The sequence below is a fragment of the Apodemus sylvaticus genome, chromosome 14, assembly GCF_947179515.1.
Source record: "Apodemus sylvaticus chromosome 14, mApoSyl1.1, whole genome shotgun sequence".
Lineage (NCBI taxonomy): Eukaryota > Metazoa > Chordata > Mammalia > Rodentia > Muridae > Apodemus > Apodemus sylvaticus.
This window is the reverse complement of record NC_067485.1, coordinates 79,105,254-79,126,244: the sequence shown is the minus strand read 5'-3', so window position 1 is coordinate 79,126,244 and position 20,991 is coordinate 79,105,254. Positions and strand designations below refer to the sequence as shown.

Genomic DNA, 20,991 nt, shown 5'->3' with positions numbered 1-20,991 from the left:
TGCTAGGAGAATACTGGCTTCCAGGCAGCTAGAATGAGGGTCTCATAGCCCACACCCATAGTGACACAACTACTCCAGCAAGGTTATACCTTCTAGTAATGCTACTCCCTGGCCCAAGCATTTATAAACCATCACAGTAAGCTTCCTTATATTTAAGATCTATTTATTATGTTTTTTTTTTTTGTTGTTGTTGTTTTTTTACAACTACCAAAGGTCCTCCATCTCTCTCCAGGTAAATATACATGAAGATCAAAGCCAGTGATTCTGCTTCCTGCCCACTTGTCTGCACCTAGTTTGGGTCACTGGGGAGTTGTGTTCTATGTGAGGCCTCTGGCGTAGCTGTTTCCCTCTTGACTTGTTCTTCAAGCAGCACTCAGTCGTCCTCCTTGTTGATTTCTTTTCTGTCAAAGGAGAGCACGAATACATTGAAGAAGCATATTTTGACTGACCACTGCTTCTCTCAGGAGGCGAAGCTGTCTAAAGGGCTTCACAAAAGATGTAGCTAGAAATTATGGAAAAAGCAATCTTTAACTAGCTTGATAAGCTGGCTCCTAGGTGAGTATTCAAGCCTCAGGCATCTGAATACTTTCTTCTCTTTATTACACAGGTATGCACAGCCTATAGTCACAGTTACTGTGTGGTAGCAGAAGAGACTAGATCTTCAAGCCCCTGACAACATACATACTTCAAAGAATGCAGACTTTTCTAAGTGACTGTATGTCATTAAAGTATCCTCTGTCATCCGGATGATAAATTATCCCCTTCAGCCCATGGATCCTACTCATGTGTAAAAGCGATTCAACTCTTTCATTGCCTCTTTTTTTAAAATTAATTTATTTATTATATGTGAGTACACTGTAGCTGTCCTCAGACACACTGGAAGAGGGCATCAGGTCTGATTATGGATGGCTGTGAGCCACCATGTGATTGCTGGGAATTGAACTCAGGACCTTGGGAAGAACAGTCAGTGCTCTTACCCTCTGAGCCATCTCACCAGCCCCCTGCATTGCCTCTTTGACGTATAATCATCAAATAAAGGTCCAGGGGGGGGGCGAGGACTGAAAGGAAGTGTCACAAAACACACTTGAATCCCAACTTGAAAGGAGGACCAGCACATAAACTTCCATATACTTTACCAGCTTAAGAAAATCTATGAGCTTGTGAGCATCTTCCCCGGTGGAAAGGTCTACGAAGTCCTTGGCAGCCCGTAGCTCAGGTAGGGGCTGGGCTGCACTGTGACTTCACTGTTTGTGCAACGGAAAGCTGGAGAATCCTTTGCAAACAGAAAACAGTAAAGTCTGTCATTTTGTTTTTTCAGGTCTATTTTCCAGATTAAAGGAATGACAGCAGCACAGTCCCCATGCCATTCTCTCATCTGAACCGGAGCAGGAAGAAAAACAAGACCCTAGAGCTAAAACAAAAGACGCACCAGGAATTTAAAATAATTCTACACACTCATAAGAAATGAATGAAAAGTCTTTCCCAGTAGCATGCCCCGGAGAGCTCGGTGGGTCTCTAAGAGCTGCCCGTGTACCAAACTGTGACGTGGAGAAGCTCCTGAGCAGACCAGAGCCCTGTTAGTCAGCTCTGTGCACAAGCAATGCCTTGTAGGCCAGAGCTCTGCGCCTCCCACCTTCCTGCTGGGTAGTGGGGCTGTGCGCTCCCCGCAGGGACTCACCCTGGGAAGAAAGGACCGTCCCTTCACAGCAAGGGCAAATCAGTGTTGACTCCCATTGTCTTCCCCCCCCCCCCCCAGACAGGGTTTCTCTGTGTAGCCCTGGCTGTCCTGGAACTCACTCTGTAGACCAGGCTGGCCTCGAACTCAGAAATCCGCCTGCCTCTGCCTCCCAGAGTGCTGGGATTACAGGTGTGTGCCACCACCACCCAGCTCCCATTATCTTTTTATATTCATCTTAGATCATCTGCAGCCTCATCATCTATGTGAGCTGCATGCAGGGTCATAGGTCACTTGTCACCCAAGTCCTTTTTTAACGTACTTGGTCAAGGTCTTACGTATGACATTTACATGTTGCCTTATGCTAGAAAGGACTCCAGAGACAGAAGCTTAGCTTTGGACCTCCCAGGTGCCAGAAATCTAGGTAAGGATGTCTGGTGTCCTGCAGAGCAAGACAAGACAGGAACTAGAATACACTGGGACCAGGAAGCCCTAGAAAGTAGCCACATCTCACACAGATAAACCTGACAAGCATCACCGGCTGTGTACTGGACTTTGTTCTGGGAATGGGGAGGAGTGAGTGGTGAGACTGGAGACTGATGGTCAGTAAGTGAGCGAGAGTGTCAGCTAGGCTGTCACCCAGTGAGAACAGTTGCAGACACCAGGAGTTGGCGATGTGACGAGAGGGTAAGCAGCGAGGATGTCTGTAGACGGTGACCTCACTAAGGGACACCTGGGCTGACAGCGGCCTCTGGAGACAGCCAGAACACAGACTCCCGCAGAGCTGGCTTCTTAGGGTTCAGGGGGAGAGGGAAGTGTTCGTCCCTGTGGTTCAGGGACAAGCAGGGCACATGATGGTGAAGAAGCCGGAACCAAATGAGTCCCAACTGCTAAGATTTACAAGTAAATAAGAGACCGTGTTCCCGGAGATCAATCCTGTAAAACCACTTCTGTTCAACAACTGTTAGGTCTCCTACTTACGGCATCTTTCCAATGTTTCAAGTCAATGGCTAACTTTAGAACAGTGAAATCCCTTCAGTGGTTGACAGGACAAACATGCACAGGGTTTGGCTCTGTGCTAGCCCCTTGGATACACCAAGGCTGGGAGAGACACCGTCCTCTGGAACCCTGAGTCTAACACGGGCGGCAGCGCTTTGGCAAGGACTGCGTAGGCTGAGCACCGATCTGACTCAGGTGCGAAGGAAGAGCCAAAGATGGCCCAGGCCAGAGCCATGGAAAGCAATGGAAAGGGGAGCGAAGCGCATGCTCCTTGTGAAGGCAAACAAGTCAGAGAAGCAGAAACTGTGTCTCAGGAGAAGGAACGGTGTGGAGCAGGAAGGCGCCTGTTGGGCATGTCACTAAGAGAAGGGCTGTGTGTCCTTCTCTTTGACTTTTGACTGTGAGGTCAAAGTCACTTAGGGTCCTTGCCAGGGTTAGGTCTACAGAGTGGTAGGGCAGAAGCTGGCTGCCAGAGGACTGACGAAGCGAGGGCAGGTGGCAGGAGCCGAGGGGGCAGCTGCGAGGAGACGCAGCTCCGGGTGGGCGGGGTGGGCGGGCGCTGACAGCTGTTGCACAGCTGGACTTGGTCAGGGCCCCTGCCTGAGCACAAGCGCGGCCAGGAGGCTGTCTACGTGAGCGGGGGAACTCCACTGCAGCTGCCACTCAGTGACGCTTCCTCTCCACACAGCCACCAACTCTGCCTAGAGCTCCTCGGGCAAGCATGCATTATTCTGTTTAAGGGTAGAAAAAGGTAATTCAAATTTATTTACGGAAAGGCAAGCTGTGAACATGGGAGAAAGGAAGCATGTGAGTAAAAATGTGCCTAAAACCAAGAAACTCAGATGGGATCCACGGGAACGGACAGGAGCAGGCAGAAAGAGGCTGGACACCGGAGACAGCTCGCGGCTTAGGACGACAGGCCAGCGTCAGCTCTGCAGACGCCTGGGCTGGGTAGGTTCTGCTTTCTAGAGAAACAGGGAGGATCTGCTGAGAGGAAGGCAAGAACAATGGCTGGAAGAGGAGAGGGCCCTGAGAAGTGGGACCAGCCTGGGGCCAACTGAGAGGAAAGCTGGCCAGGGACAGTGGTCACGAAAGCAGAGGTGACACTGCGAAGAGACAGGCATGCTGCCACTGCTCTCGGTGAGCACTCAGCAGGAGCACCGGCCAGAGAGGCCATTGTGTGAGTTAAGGGTGAAGGTTTTCCAGGTGAGCATGACAGGCAGAGATAATAAAAGCAGAATAAGCAGAAAAAGTCAGCTTTCCAGGGAAGGGACTGACACACATGGACACCCTTTTGAACACTGTGACAGGAAGGAGGGTCTACTTGACCCTTGCTGTGGTCCAAGTCCTGGCTGCACAGCCGAGGGAGAGAGTGAGCCCTGTCAGAAGGCAATGGCTGGTCTTACCTGCTCCTGGGCGTTCCCTTCACTGACGTCACCACGTAGGTTGTTTGAGGATGTTAGCTCTTCCCAAGTAAACAACAGCGAGTCTGTGACCTCCCCAAACGGGTTGAAGTCAATCAGCCACACCTTCCCCTGGTGTGGGAAGAAAGAATAAACCCAGCTAAGTATAAAATAAAAGCAAATACAACCTATGCTCTCTTATTTAAAAGGCATTTTCCACTCAGAAGGCAAAGGCGGGTAGATCTCTGTGAGTTCAAGGCCAGCCTGGTGTACAGAGTGAGTTCCAGGACATGGGGGCTACACAGAGCAACCCTGCCTCAAAACAAAACAAAACAAAACAAAAGGCATTTTCTTATATTTTCCCTTACAAGTCATCAATGTAGCATGTATTCTGTGTGTATGACAGAATCAAAGCATATGAAGAGAAGATGAAAAGATTCTATCAGTCTCTGAAAGCGCTTTCTTGTCTTCAGAGACAGTCCACTAGGCACGAACCAAAGGGAAGAATGCTCCAGCCTGTTCAGCTGAGATCAGGGCTGCTACCCCTCGGTGGGAAATGGTCAGTACAGACCTATGTGAACTGGGAATCAAGGTGAACATGGGTGCAATCCTAGACCGCAGAGTCACTCAGGACATACAGCAGACGTGCTTCCTTGACATTTTATCTTTGTTCTTCTGGTTTCCATTCTCTCATACTTCACCCCTGACCCCCAACCCGCCGTGTGTGTGTGTGTGTGTGTGTGTGTGTGTGTGTGTGTGTGTGTGTGTGTGTGTACAAATTTGGACATGCCAAAGGAGAATGCTGAGACAGCATTTTAATCTGGGCTAAAACACAGTTTTAGAGGAGGTGCCTTACTAGGGCTTGCTTTAGAACTGTCCAACCAATGGCAGCGAACCAGTTCAAGTTTTCACCACGTCACATGTGTAATATTTCTATTTTATCTAATCCCCATGAGAAGGTTTCTCTTGCCACTTGAGTCATCTGCACACATCAGTCTGGCATCCACTCCTTTATTATTAGACTATGTGAAACAATACTAACTACTACTAGCCACAGGTCAACCAGGCATACTGCCAGGTTTCCTTAGGGAGCTATTTGCTGTGGACGGTTCTGTGCTGCTTGTATTTTGATGTTAATTCTGCTCTCCCAGGAGGGGTAGTCTGAACCTAGGAACAGTTTACCTGTCAGCTGACTCCTTGTAAGCAACCCCAAAAGAAGAAAGAGAGCAATCACTGGGTGAGTAGGTGGGCCTTCTGGCTTGGAAGTAGGAAGAGAGGGAGCAGGGGAGGGCTTTTTGGACAGGGATAGCAACTGGAGAAGATGTAGCTACTAGAGTCTCTCGGTTTCAATGGCAGATTCGTCAGGATTTGTCACCAGAGAATTTAGCTTTAATATGGCTTAGAAGATTAGCATTCTAGTTGCTGTGCCCAGAGATTGAGTTACCATTGTTTTGTTTTTGTTTTTGTGTTTTTGAGACAGGGTTTCTCTGTGCAGCCCTGGCTCTCCTGGAACTCACTCTGCAGACCAGGCTGGCCTCGAACTCAGACATCGATGCCTGCCTCTGCCTCCCAAGTGCTGGGATCAAAGGTGTGAGCCACCACTGCTCTGAATTAAGTTTGTGTAGTATTTTTCTTCATGCAGTGGCTCAACTGGGTTCCAAAGAGAAAGGTACGGCAGGCGACAAACTGCGAGTTTGCCTGATATGCACCACGAAAGGCTGTGGGGATTTTAAACCATGGGGCTGGCCTGGTAGCGCCCTGCCAGAGGGAACTTAGTGAGTCGGGTGGAGACATCTTGGGAGCCCCCTCGGCTGGGCCCACGTAGCCCACCGGTGCTCAGTGTAGCACGGGAACTCGCATTTTAATATTTCCCACAACAGCTATTAGTAGGATGTGTAGAAAAAGACAAAATTGGATCCACACTAAAACAGGTAAGTGAACAAACACCAATGAGATGAAAGGGAAATCACAAAGCAAGAGATCAAACTACAGGAGGTGAGGATGGTGATTCACAGCAGTCAGGAAACTGAGGCAGGATGGCCTCAAGCTCAAGGCCAGACTGGGCTGCTTGGAAAGATCTTGTCTCAAAATAAAACAAAACAAGAAAAACCATCCCCAAATAAAAACCCTCCCCCATACAACCCAGCAATGTTCTGTATATAAGACAGCTAAACATAAAAGCATTAAAAACAATGAATAAATCTCAAAACAAACCCAAGCCTGTAGCACTATTAATATGAGATAAAATATATAATGAAAAACACACAAAAGCCTAATTAGAATTAGGAATAGGGAAGGTCCCTACTTAATGATAAGATTTCAACTGAATGATCTGTCATGGTTAATCTCAATTGTCACCTAGACTGGACTGAGAGATACCCAGGACACACACTTCAGAGTATACTGCTGGGAGGTGTCCCCAGCACCTGAAGGGGCAGCTCCTGAAGGGCAGACCCACCCTGAATACTGGCAGCACACAAACTCCAAAGGATGGGGCCCTCAAGGGGGAAAAGCAAACAGAAGCCCGCCAGCGCAGCTCTGCTCCACGGCCCCCTTCTCTCACATCTCAGGCCGCGGAGGCTCACAGTGATGGGACCCAATGGCCATGGTCAGAAACCTCTGAGACAGTGAGCCAAAACTCACATTTCCTCTTTTTATTTATATCACATTTCATCAAAATAGAAGAATTAGTGTTATCTAAGAACATGACTTCAAAGTATATTACTTAAAAACCAACACAATTATAGAAACCAAATGATTTGACCATATATGGTTGTTCAGTAACTAATAAATCAAGTGGCCACAAAAAAAATATCGACAAGATTTTTTCCATGTGATAAAGTCTACATGTAAATAAGTAAACAAATAGCACATAGAATCCTTGCCAGTACTGTGCATCCGTATCTCTATCCCTTCCCCGAGTATGTGTGTCATCTGAAAGGGATGCCCATTTCCTTCCAAAGCTATGGATTTCAGCAACAAGCCTGGTCTAGATCCACGGTCTGCAGAACACGGCGACTTCCTTTGGCATGATCAAGTTACAAAGCCAAACTTACAATAGCAAGACTCGAAATTAAACAACGTTCTGTCCAGAAAGCAATAAAACAAGTTAACAGCAACACAAGTCACAGTGAGAAGCCTAGAAAGGAACACATTTATTTTCTAAGATTCTAAAATAAGAGGCAGATGGATCTCTGTGAGTTCCAGGCCAACTTGCTCTACACAGTGAGTTCTGGGCTAGCTAGAGCTACATAGTGACAACCCCCCCCCCCACGTCTCTGTCTCTGTCTCTCTCTCTCTCTCTCTCTCTCTCACACACACACACACACACACAGAATGTAAATAAGGATTTTAAATCCTAGGCGTACATCATCATCCCTGAGGGAACTTCTGAAACCTTCCCGTGCCCCACCCTAGACTCACAGAATGGGCAGGCCACAGACCGACTGACCTGATGTGGGTACAACAGTTAAGACTTTACAGCCCTCAATCAACTTGCCCAACCACAATAAACACAGATGGTCACAGTGTCCCCAGGTACCAACACTTCAGCTGCATGTCACGAACCAAACTACTTATAGACACGAGTTAACTTTCTACAAGAATAGCCACCAAATAATATATTCAGGAAAGTGTCTAACAAACTCTGATACACGTACCATTGAGTAAATGCAAATGAGTTTTACAATATGGTCTAAGTCTCTGAACAGAAACTGTCAGGATGTTTAGACTGGCGTGCTTCTCACTTTTAAAAATGTAACTCTCTTCAGATCCGCAGGATCTCAGCTACCATTACTCACGTCCTCACTCAACTCCACTTTACTCCCTCAACCCTTTTACAGGCCACACAGCTGCCTCTACCTGTCACCCCACTGAGTTGGTGATCAGGACATTTGCCAGGGACGCAGCTTGGCAGGTTGCAACATTTCCAACTGCCAATATGAAATAACTGGTTTAGTATCTGCACAATGTAGGCAGATAACACTTCCCTCACAGCATTATACAGACTGAAATACAGAATTAAATGATAATAAAAGCCTCTGGGAAAGAAGCCTTCTAGACAGGGTTTTACCCTGTTCTAACTGCCAAGATGCTACCTGCCGCAGGTCATTCCTCACAAACACACGTTTGTCACTTTCACTTCAAGATAAGTTCCTCCACTGTCCAAGGTTATCTTACTTGACACTTCCTGTGGGCAGCACAGGACTAAACAACTGGCCGAGTGAGTGAGCTGCCAGCATCTTTACTAAGAAGCAGAGAAGCGACTCCGGCCTGCGGAATCACCCCTGCTTCCCAATCTTCTGAGGTTTCTTTTTACCCATCTGAAACTTTCCCACGCATCATTCCTGTTCTCCACCTCCTTTCATCTATCTTTTTATTTGTGATTGTGTACATGTGTGATATGTGTTCACATGTGTATGGATACATGCATGTGAAAACCAGAGCCTTATGCCAAGGTGTCTCCCTGGATTTCTCTCCACTTTACTTATTGAGCAGAGTGTCTCACGGGGCCCAGTGCTTGCTGATTTGGCTATTTTAGCTAGCCAGCCTGTCCCAGGGACTCCCTGCCTCTGTCCTTGGAATGCTGGGTTCACAGGTTCCACGCCACGACCACCCAACTTTTGTGAGGGCTCTGGGACCTGAACTCGGCCCATCAAGCCTCCCCTGGGAACACTTCATCCTCTGGAGCATCCTCCCAGCCCGGTTCACTTCGCAGCCTTCTTTCTAATGCTCTGCTATCCTCACTTTAGAACACTTGGGGGGGGGGGGGAATAAGGCACTGCTGGTCAGACATGAGAAAGCATTATCTACAAACAGCTCAGTCATCAGGTGGGACTCACAGAAGACCACGAGGCCTAGCCAGTGAGGTCCCTGCGGCAGGAAACTTGTATGTCAGGCTTTTGTTTCTTTTCCACCAGTTTGCGTTACTTTTAAGATGTTAATTGAAAGTGTTAGAAGTCTCTCAAATGAAGACTTAGAGATGGCTAACAGATGCGAAAAATGCTCAAAACACCCCCACTGATGCGTGTAATTAAAGCTACAGTGAGGTCCTGCCTCTCACCAGCCAGAAGCACAAGGGTGACAAGCACTGGCGAGGGTGCGGGGACAGATGTCCTCGTGTACTGTGGGGGAAGGAAAGCTAGTCCAGCCCCAGGGAGAGCACAGAAGTTAAACACAGGCTCCGAGGAAGGCTCAGCCTTTGAAGGCACTTGCTGACAAGTCTGATGGCCTGGGTTCGATCCCTGGAACCCACAAGGTGGAGAGACAGAAGCACACTCCAGTGCCCATGCTCTCACATGATCATGTAAGTAGATAGATAAAACAGACACACCACTTGACCCAGCATCCTAGTCCTGGGCATACAACCAAAGACGTGAATACCCGAGGAAGCGTTGCCTTCCCATCTTTATTTGAACACGAAAACAGCAGCCTGGAAGTGCAGATAGCCTAACAGACAATCAGCTGATAAATAGATAGAGAAAAAGGTGGTGCAAACACCACAGGACACTGTTGCGCAATAAAAAACATTGCTGCCTGGTACTCTGAGGCAGTGTGGACCAACTGGAAAGTCTTACAAAAGTGGACTAATGCAGGCAAAGAGCAAATATGATGTCATTCATATGGGAAATCAACCCAGGATTCTTCCACAGGCTAAGCGTAGAAAGACGGCTACCAGCACTGGCATGGGGAGCTACACGGCAGAAGTTGATTCGTGTACAAAGTTAGTAAAGAATAAGAGGTTCTGATATGCTACTGCACAGAGGGGTGACCACTGGGGCCAACATTTTAGTACTGGAATAGGATACTGTCACCTCCAATGAGGAGGCCACATTTCTGCCTCCCCTGGAACGTGACTACAAGCTGCAGGCTCGAAGTGCTTGCTAGGCAGTGATGACACACTCGGGTCAGTGAAGTGAGAGAATTCTGAACTTTCTTGCCATAAAGGAATGACAAATATTTGAGTAGAAACTATTCTGGTTTCTCATATGAAGGAGATCGTGTGGTCCCTGCCTTTTTCCTGGATTAGTTCACTTACATAAGACTTTCCAGAACTACACATCACACGATGCAGACACACACTAAAACATTAAATTCACATGCATTTTATGTTTTTATGTATTAGATAACAAATAGACTTAAGTTAAAAACGTTAATCTGGGCTAGGGTGATAAAGGGCTTGCCTCACATTCCTGGGGACCCAAGTCTGATCCCCAGAAACCCCAGAAGCCATGTTAGGCATGGTTGTTACGTTCGGAGCCAGCACTGGGGAGGCACAGACAGGAAGATCCCCAGGCTCGCCGGCCAGTTCGTCTCAGTGCATTGCTGGGCTCCAGGCCAATGCAGATGCTGCTTCAGGGAGGCAGGCAGCACTTGTGAGGATGACACCCGAGGTTGTCCTTTGGTATGTGCACAGCCCACATGAACACACTCACTTATCCACAGCCTTCCCACATGAATATGAATATAAATGCACACTCAAAAAATGTAAATGACAAATCTATTAAAGGACAAAAATACATGTAAACAAATTTACATCTTTGCTTAAGCAAGTCACACAGAGAACCTTTTAGTCGACTTGAGAAAACATAAGTATCAAATGACAAATTCCTAATCTTAAGTGTGTACAATGAACTATTTTCAGTAGGCCCAGACCTCCCAAAAAGTGTGAAGAAGGACATAAGCGGCCTAATAAGTCCTATATTTAGGGAACACCCTGTAATCCCAACACACAGGAGGCAAAAGCAGGAGGGTCATGAGTTCAAAACCAACCTGGTTCATATAACAAATTCCCTCTGGGTACACACCTCCAATCCCAGCATTCAGGAGGAAGAGTCAGGTGTATCCCTGAGTTTGAGGACAGCCTGGTCTACAAAGTGAGTTTCAGGATAGCCAAGGCTACACAGAAAACCCCTGTGTTGAAAACCAAAACAAAGAAAACAAAACAAAAACAAACAAAAAACAAATTTTAGGACAGCTGGAGCTAACTCCACAGAAACATGCACTCCGAGTTTACTCGTGCTGGGTATGCTACTGTAAGGAATAACCTTGTATTGTGAATTTCACAGACTTCAGCTTGAGAACACATTTTTTTGAGCAACAGTCCCTTCATAGATTAATGGCTGTGCACTGTGCTCAGCATTCCTGGTTTTAGAGCAAGTTACTACAGTACTTACCCTACTGTCTCGGTAAATATCGAACACAACTGTAAAGAAGAAAAACTCAGTTACTAATAAGTGAATGCTTTTATAACCTAAATCTTTTTGAAAATTCAAGTATACTTTATTACTAAACACAGTAGAATATAATCAGCTGTGAGTATTCATGGTGGTCCACATGCCTAAGGCAGGAGGCCAGCTTGAACCACAGTGGGTCAAAGCCAGTTGGACTACAGTGTAAGACTCTGCCTAACACGACAATTAGCAGACTCACTGATGAAATCAAAGTCTAACTGTAATGATTCCTTATGCTTAAAAATGCAAACCAAACAGCGGCATAGTCTGAAGCAGCTGCCTGCACGGCAGAGGAAGCTGTCGCCAAGACAAATGTCGGTGAGGGGGACTCCCATCACATACATCGTCTCACATGTGGGAAACAAGTACAGTCTCAAAAGAAAGCAGAGAGTGTAATCGTGAGTAGGCACAATTCATCTTATTTTTTAGTTAATATGCTATGGAACCCAGTCTTAGCAAGTATAAAAGGCATAAATCATAGGTTTAGCTCTATGCTATTTGAAAACTCTCTTATATACCACAAATTTTCAGTTCCTCAAAACAACACCCAGCTGTTTGCTCTGCAGCCACAAAAGTTTCAGATAACAGAAGCTAAAAAAGAAGCACTGTGCTTTCCATGGGTTGGTCTGGTAAAACGCACCAACATCTCTGAGCATGGAGAGAAGTGCCCTGGCGTTATGATATTATCTAATTAAACGGGTGAAATGAACACAGTCATCAGTGACACTAACTGTAACACAATACAGCGTAGGGCACACAACTCTGAGCTGAGAACTGCAGACAGACCACAGGGGTTGAGGCTCAGCGACCACTGCCAGGTCTCACTTCACTGCACCAATAGGAATACTTACAGTCTTCATCTAGGAATTTATACTGTAGGTGATCCTTGAAAAAATCTTGAATGCATCTGCAAATTTCTTCTTTTTGCTTAGAAATATGATCATAGTATTGCGTGTAGTCCCTCTGAGAAATACCTGACAAGAAAACATTCAGTAACTGTTACTATACAATACCTGTAAAACACCAATTAACATAATTTACCATAGTGATCAAGGCTATTGGAGCCGCTGGCCAGGAGACCGCACAGGTGACAGCAGCTCCAACGACTCAGCAGCAAAGGTCTGTGGATGGTGATCTTAGGCTCCATATTGCCACAGACTTAATTTTGGAAGTAGGTATTTTATTTAGCAGGGTGGAAAGGATTCAGTCACAAAACGGCTTCCTTAGTAAAACCTCCGAGTGGCAATTCTAAACGTGTGCATGCGTGCGCCTGCTGCTTTTATGTTTAAAGCCATTCACTTCAAATCCACATCCTCTTCCAGGTGTGGGGGATGGGAACATGTAAAAGAGCCCTCACACACACCTGGCTGCCATGATCACACTGTACTTCACAAAAGCAGCCTGGGTTTCTTGTGTTGGGGAAGATGATCTGTCTTCAGAGCCTGGTCTTTCAAACTGCTGTAAAGAAAGGCTTCTGAGTTCTTAGTCACACACTCAAGTTTTCCTCTTTAGCATACTTAAATTATGGAATATATAACAGTCGAATACCTACGTTTATCTTAGTTATAAGAATAAATGCCAACATCACATTCAATGAGAACCGGTAAGCTGATATTCCATTACATGTCCCATGGTTAACAAATGTTACTTTACAGAAAACATACACTGGCAAACATTTTAAAAGAACAGCTCATCTTCAGTCCATAGCCTGAGGAAGTGAGAGCTAACAGGACACTCACTTCACAGGTGACAAGACAAGAAATATACTTGTTTGTTGTGTACATTTTCTTCTGTTCCTGTACTAAACAGCACCCTAATAACAGAGAGCGTCCAGGAGGCCAGAGAGATGGCTCAGCTAAGAGTGTGCACTGTCCTCCAGGAGGCCTGAGCTTGGTTCCCAGCGCCCACATTAAGACATCTTATGACGTCCTGCAACTTCAACACTAGGCAAATCCATCACTTCTGGCTTACATGGGCATCTGTACATACCCCCACACAGACACACTCACATGCACAAGTAAATAAAATAAATCTTTAAAAAAGGGAAGATGCTAAAATTTAGCTTTTGATGACGTTTGTTTTACCATAATCACTTTACTGCCAGTAAAACAAAACTTTCTAACAAGAAGTAGGTCACTATTCCATACACTGGTTGAGAATGGTAAATGCTGTCCCTCCATCTCTAGAGTCCAGACAGGATCAACAGCGCCACCTTCTTGTATAGAAACTAACATGGGCTCAGGACCCTAGGTAACACAGAACTCCAGACTCAATACCAACCCCCTGTCCTAATTACTGAAGTTATTTCCATCAAAAGTTTGCTTTTTTCTCCTTTGGTTATTTTATTTTTCTATGAAACATGATCACTGTACGTATTTATGAAGTAGGGTGATATTCTGATTCATATAAGATCAAAATAAAGATAAAATCAATATATACAGACAATGAAATATAACTCAACCAGAAAAATAAAATTTATTTATTTTTTATTTATTTATTTTTTGTGGTTTTTCGAGACAGGGTTTCTCTGTGTAGCCCTGGCTGTCCTGGAACTCACTCTGTAGACCAGGCTGGCCTTGAACTCAGAAATCTGCCTCCCAAGTGCTGGGATTAAAGGTGCGCGCCACCACTGCCCAGCAGAAATTCTAAAATTTACAACACAGTTATCTTTCTCTTTTAAAAGTAAAGCTTATTACTTGCTTGTTTAATGTGCATGGGTACACATGAGTGTGTGAGGGGCACACACCTTTATTTAAGCAAATGCACGTGGTGGTCAAGGAGCAGGAGTGAGTTCTCTCCTACATGTGGGCTCCGGGGCTGGCCTCCCATCATCAAGCTTGGCGACCTTTCCCAGGGTGACCTTGCTAGCCATCTTCCTTTAAAGGCTGCTCTGGGGAAAGGGCTATAAGAGAGCACTTATCTAGATCTGGGTCTGACTCTAGAAACATTTACACATTAAAGATTACCTTCAGGGATGAAAAGAACTCACCAATAAGCTTGTTTTCTTTGACAAAACATCGGAATTCAGCCCCAGGGATTAATTCACACCATTTCCGGAGAACAAGCTGTGGACAAGGAGTACACAGAGCAGGGGTAATGAGAAAGCCCTTTCAGGTCGGGACCTTATTATAATGACTGCTGTTAGAAGTGGGCTTGTGATCGAGGGGCCACCTAGGATAGGAGATGTGACAGGAGATGCAACCTTGTCAAGACTGGGGTTTAGGTTTGGCTTGTGTTAGTGTTGAGTAAGAAGCCTGGAGCCCTAGGCGCACTCATCAGCTCGAGAGATGAGGTGCTGCTAGAGAAGTCAAATCTCACCGCCACTGTGTGTATATCACGTGCCTGCCCTGCCGCTTGTATATCACGTGCCTCTTGAAGAGTGTCTGTCTGTCTGTCTGCTCAGCACTGAGGTCCTGGGTTCCATCGGCGGCATGACTGTTTACAAAGCTTTAAGATAGTCTATGAACTACTTATGGAGGTTCAGTCTCCCTCCTCTCCCCACCCTTCCTCTCTCACTCTTTCCAGAAAGACCAAAACGTTATCACTAAGGTCAAAGCTGGGGAGTGGCTCCTCAACTTTTCTGGTATTTATATCTTCTGGTAATAATATCCTCTTCTTAGAGAAAAGTAAGGTTTTTTATTAAATGTCTTAAGACTTCAAAATGCATTGAGCTCACCCTTTATTACTGTGAGCTCTCGGTCAAACCTTGCAAATGTGGTATTTTAAAATGTGACAATGGTTCTGTAGTTAAGAGCACTCGGTGCTGTTGCAGAGAACTGCGTTCAATTCCAGCACCCATATGCTGGGTTTACAACCTCCTGTAACTCCAAGACTAGAAGAATCTGCTAACCCTCTTCTGATCTCTGTGGACACCATGCACACACACACACAGTGCATAGACATGTTTGTAAACACTCATACATAAAATGAACAAATTAAATTAAAAATATTAAAAACAAAAACCCTGTGAGCCTCAACCTAAAATATTATATATTCTTATGTATTAAAAGTCAATCCAGGGGTACAAGTGTGTATGTAATGTGGGTATCGTCATTTTTAATCTAGCAACAAGTTAAGCAGCTGTGGTACACTAACAGCATTAAGTAACACACACTAGTGGGTTTTTAAAGCACAAAGTGGTAAAGCCGTTCTCCTTGGCCCGTTCTTTTCTTGGCCTTGGAAGCAACCTGGGCTTTCTGGTTCCTGTCTGTCTTTCAGGCAGTGGCCCAGGAATGCGTACGTGCATGGTGGCAGATGGACAGAAGCATGTGCTGCACGGGACTCTGCTGTACATTCCCACCGTAACTGCTCGAGGACCATCTCTCCCCAGCTGTAACTCTAGTGTCCTGCCGTGATGCTGCAGCATCACACAGCAGAGGACCGGGAAGTAAACCTCAGCTTTAGACGACATTTCAGCCAGACATAGCAGGTACTTCACAGTGCACTCTTCAGCAAAACAGTAGATATGAATATGCAAAGTGCATAGAAATGGTGCTATAAAGGACTGACATGGGAAAATACACTCTGGAAATAAGGGGGCCGGGGGCTCACACTTGTATGTAAAGACCCTAATAATAAACACTCTAAGGCCTAGTAATTATTTGGCGGCCTAATAAGCAACAAATTCAATGCTCCACATATGCAATATATTCATAGAAGATCTATCGGTATACAGATATTCAATACAGAGGATGCAGAAGCACAGCAGACAGACACTTCCTCACTAAGCAGCAACCCCATCCCTAGACAGATCGTGAAAGTACATATAGCTAGAGATGTCTAGAAGCAATAATAAAGGACATTTTAATCATAGTACTAATTCACCGGGCAGTGGTGGCACACGCCTGTAATCCCAGCACTTGGGAGGCAGAGGCAGGTGGATTTCTGAGTTCGAGGCCGGCCTGGTCTACAGAGTGAGCTCCAGGACAGCCAGGGCTACACAGAGAAACCCTGTCTCGAAAAAACCAAATCCAAAAAAAACCCCAAAAAAATCATGGTACCAATTCTAAGATACTATAAAACCAAACATAAAAATGTTTGACAATTAAAAAGTTAAAATGGTCAGTTACCTCAAAAATTTCAGAAATACTGTACTTTGACAGTGTAAATTCAAAAAGAATCAAGAGTAAGTACAAGTGATAGACTACTCTGCAGCTTTTAAAGGATAAGGAAACCCCAGAATCAATTAATTAGTTAAGAAATTAGCTGTATTTAAGAATACTGTCCATTGTATGTATGTATGTGTGCATTTTCAGACAACGGGGCAAAGCCTGGGGTTTGTGACAACTCCAGCCCTTCCTACGCCCGTGTCACTGCCCCCACTGTGCCCTCCCTGAGAGGAGCGAGTGGCACAAGGTGCTGACGCTAAGGTGAGGATGCTGCAGTGCAGTCGAGTGCGGGATGGCCGCCACGGGCTCCTGCTGCTGGGTTTCCAGCTCATGGCGGGCGCTATTCTGAAGCTCTGGAGAGCCTGTGGGTGGTGGCCCTGGCTGGCTGGCACAGGCCATGAAGGTACAGACTCTGAACTAGATCTGGTTGGGTGAAAAGTATAAATGTTATACAAGATTGTGTATATTCTCTGTGTGTAGTGTGTATATATATATATATAAAAGGATATATATATTCTAATATATAGTCTATAAATAGTACATTTTCTTTTTCTTTCTGTGGTGGTTTGAGTAAGAATGGCCCAACAGGCTCATAGATTTGAATGCTTGGTCACCAGGGAGTGGTCCTGTCAGGAGGTGTGGGCTTATTGGAAGAAGTGTGTCAGGGAGGGTGAGCTTTGAGGTTTCAAATGCTCGAGCTAGGCTTAGTGCCTGCGCTCTCTCTCTCTCTCTCTCTCATTCTCTCTCTCTCTCTCCCTGCTGCCTGTCCATCTGGACACAGAGCTCTCAGCTCCCTTTCTAGCGCCATGTCCGCCTGCACGCCACCATGCTTCCAGACACCTCAAGAACCCAAGCCTTTGAGATAGACTAAACCTCTGAAATGGTAAGAAGCCCTACATAAATGTTTTCTTTTGTAGGAGTTGCTGTGGTCATGGTGTCTCTTCATAGCATTAGAACACTGACCAAGACACTTCCCACCCCATCCCCTCTTTCGTTTGAGACAGAGGCTCACTGTGTGATTTGACTGGCCTGAAAATTGGTTTGTAGCCAGCCCGATCTTGAACTCAGCGATTTGCTTGCCTCTGCTGGGATAAAAGACATGGACCAACATGCCCTACCATGCCCCACCTAAATAATATATATTCTTCTATAGGTATGACAAATTTCTTAAATTTAAAAATTTAGTGGCTTTATGTTCCCAGAAAAATTAGGCTACAATTTTTACTTACAAATAAGCAACACTATTTCATGAACTTTGTCCAGGATTCTCAATATTATAAAGGTGAAAGAAGTTGCTTACCTCATACTCTATACAAGGATCTGGAGAATCATCATTACAATGAATAAATCTTTGGAGAGAGAAAAAATGCGATTTTCTGTTAATTTATGCATAAACATCTTCATAAACAATATGAGATTTGATTCCACAGAAAGTATCCAGAAGCAAAAAAACTAATGCAAATTCAGTCTATCATTACTGAGCATTACTTGGTGTTAAGCACTATACAGTCTCATTTAATCCTCAAAACAGCATGAGCAGCTCATATAATCTCCATTTTTCTGTCAATGGGCAAAGAATCTAAAATTCAAAGGAGTCCAAGCTTGGCAAATAAGCTAGACCATTGCAGCTGAGGCTGTGCAGCTCCGCGTGAGCAGGTCTGTCTATGCTGTGTCTGCCCTGCTGCTCAGTCAGCGGGCTGCGTCCACCTATGACCCCAGCCCTGCTCTGAGAGCCTCGCCGCACAGCTGCAGTCCATCTTCAGTGATGCAGGAGGGTCTGCCACTATCCATCAACCTCAGAGCTCACCCTGAGGGTCAACGGACAGCTTGGCTCTCATTCCAAAAGACGCTGGACAGAACAAGCCAGGCCTCCATTAAACCCCCCCTCTAAGAACTGTGTCATGAACAATAAAATATAGTATTATAAAAGGTCCATCTGTGCCAAGCACCAGACCAGGCTCTAGGCCCACAGAATCACCTAGAACTCCAACGTCTTTTAAGAAACACAACAGAGAAAACTAGCAGGTACATAGATCATTTCAGAACACTAGGGAGAATAAAACAAAATCCTCTGGCATAACAAACAGGGAGCAGCTGGCTGGCGGTCACGTGTGGGGGGAGAGGAAGCAGAAAAGGGATCCACTGCGAGGCCAAGGGAAACGAATTACAGCAGGACAGGAATGTGAACACAAGAATCCGATGAGATTAGCCCCATGGGTGCGCGTCAGAGATGGAGAATGGGTGAGAGCTGTGGACACACAGCGCTGGTTACTCTGTGTCACTTTCACACAAACTTGAGTCACCTGAGAAGAGGGAAGTGCAGTGAGAAGCCGCCTCCCTCAGACTGGCTGTGCACAGGTCTGTGGGCATTTTCTTTTTCTAACTGATGGCTGAGATGAGTCCATGGGGCAGAGCTATCCCAGGCACAGGGCCCTGTATAAGAAACCAAGCTGAGCACAGCATGGGGAGCAAGTCCGCAAGCGGCACTCCTCTCCTCCACGGCCTCTGCTTTAGTTCCCACCTTCCCGCCATTGATAACAACTCTAAGCAGGAAGACGGAATAAATCCTTTGCCTCCGCAAGCTGCCTTGGGTCTGTATTTTATCACAGCAACAGAGAAGCAAAGCAAGCCAGGACAGGAGGAGAGCCAGGGGACACGGCCCTCAACTGCTACTCATTTACTTTTATTTTCAATTTAACACTGCATGCATTATCGGAGACAGTTGGACAAAATGGAAGCAAAAACAGAAACAGATAGTTATGAAACAGCCTGTACATGTGCCTCATTTGTAATATATAATACACCACTGCGGAAACTGAGCGTGCGAACAAGGGCAGCTCCCGCTCTGTGGCTAGGATGGTTGGAAGCGGGATGGGAGAAACACAACTTCACGTGTTAAATACTTGCCTGCAGCTGTTAGCGTGGGGACTTCAGCTGACCACAGTGGGGGTGAGTGTTTGAAGCCAGACTGAGTCACAATCCCTTTCCATGTCTCTGCTTCCCGGGCACCGTGAGGTGGGCACCTCTCCACCATAATGCTCTGCCTCACTATGGGCACACAGCCACAAGGCCACAAAGCCTGCCATTAAAGCCCACGAACTGTGAGCGGAACTAGATGAACTGTGAGCGGAACTAGATCCTCCTCCTCCTGTTTGTTACAGCAGTAAAGTTGAGCTAACACTGATGTGCTGGGAAAAGAGCTCTACCAATGAAAGACAGAAACATCTCCTCACAGCTGTCTGAGGAGCAGGCAGCTAGGCGCTGAGGCCCACACTCAGCCAGATGGAGGCGGGAGCATCAGGTCATCCAAACACAAACCCCAGGCTAGAGCCTTGCCCTCACCGAATGTGTGGCATGCTGGCTGGCACTCTACATCGTTTATGTTTTTACACTGCAAACAGTAATAATTTTGGTTTACTTGATTGGCTGAAATCCAGAGAGAGCAGACTTCTATAACCACTAATAGCTGGGAACCAAATGATATAATCTACAACACATTTCAAAAGAAAGGTACAGGTGTACTTTTTGTTTTTACAGCAGCGAATGCTTACAGCCGTGCACTGAGACAACAAGTAAGACAAAAGCACTCAGGCGGCGCTGCACTGTCGCTCGTGGATGGAGGTGCTACAACTCTTAAGAAAACTCTTAGGTTAAGTTTAGTGGGTGTGCATGGGGTATGGGGGAGCACGAGGGGGAAGTGGCCAGAGAAAGAGAAACACACAACTCACATATTGACAAGACTTTAGCCTCAAGCTGTATCTGTGTTGAAAAAAGAAACAAAATCTATCACTAACCAAATTTTATTTCCATGAGAAAGTCAGGAAACTTCTGTTTTAACACACCCTACTACTCAGAGGTGCTACCTGAGGACCTCATTTCCCTTAAAAGCAAAAATCCCTTGCTTCAAATTCAACTAAGGTATGTTACCCAAAGGAGCTATACTTCAAAACTAACTTTAAGTATATTTACAATTTCTTAAGCAAGACTAAATCTTATAGGTTGTTTTATGTTGATAAAAATTGAAGCCATGAAATGTCAGGTTAATAAAAATTACTACAATTGTTCAATTCTTTAAAAATAACTACCCTTTCCCACAAGGGCCAGCATGAGAAGCACTAAGAATATTAATGGAGTTCCTATGTTTTGACACCAACCGCGACAGAGACAAGCAGGTTACTTGTCTCTAGGTTAGATAATCTATGTCTCAGGCAAATAATCCAGGCTAAGGGAGGAAAACAGGAACTGCTTGGTGTGATGGTGCACGTTTGTATCATGACCCAGGAGGCTGAGCTGACCCAGGAGTACTATTAAGACTTCTAGGCTAGCCTGGGCTACATAATAAGTTCCAGGTCAGCCTGCAACAGTGTGTAAGTAAATAAAATGGAAAAGAGAAAAAAGAAGAGAGAGGAAAAGTAGAAGCAAGAGGAAGGGAGTGAGAGGAAGAAAACAATCAATGAACCAGAGGATGAGAATAAACTCACAATCAAGACCTTGGGCTCTGTATACCCCTCTCAGCTGCTTCTCTCTCACCTCACCAAACACCATGACCAGCGAGGAGGGGGGCAAGCAAGGCA

The 20,991-nt window shown here is 45.7% G+C and overlaps 1 protein-coding gene across 1 annotated transcript in view; it reads right to left on the bottom strand.

Annotated features, from left to right (window-relative positions):
- Positions 1-187: 187 nt before the first annotated feature.
- Positions 188-20,991, bottom strand: part of Cdc123 (cell division cycle 123) — a 47,703-nt gene continuing 26,899 nt past the window's right edge. The window contains exons 7-13 of the mRNA XM_052157751.1: positions 17,718-17,766; positions 14,299-14,374; positions 12,161-12,283; positions 11,253-11,281; positions 4,081-4,209; positions 1,137-1,273; positions 188-401 (exon numbers count right to left, since the gene is read on the bottom strand). Of these exons, the coding sequence (XP_052013711.1) occupies positions 1,187-1,273; positions 4,081-4,209; positions 11,253-11,281; positions 12,161-12,283; positions 14,299-14,374; positions 17,718-17,766 (493 nt within the window). The 3' untranslated portion in view covers positions 188-401; positions 1,137-1,186. The remainder of the gene's footprint in view (positions 402-1,136; positions 1,274-4,080; positions 4,210-11,252; positions 11,282-12,160; positions 12,284-14,298; positions 14,375-17,717; positions 17,767-20,991) is intronic.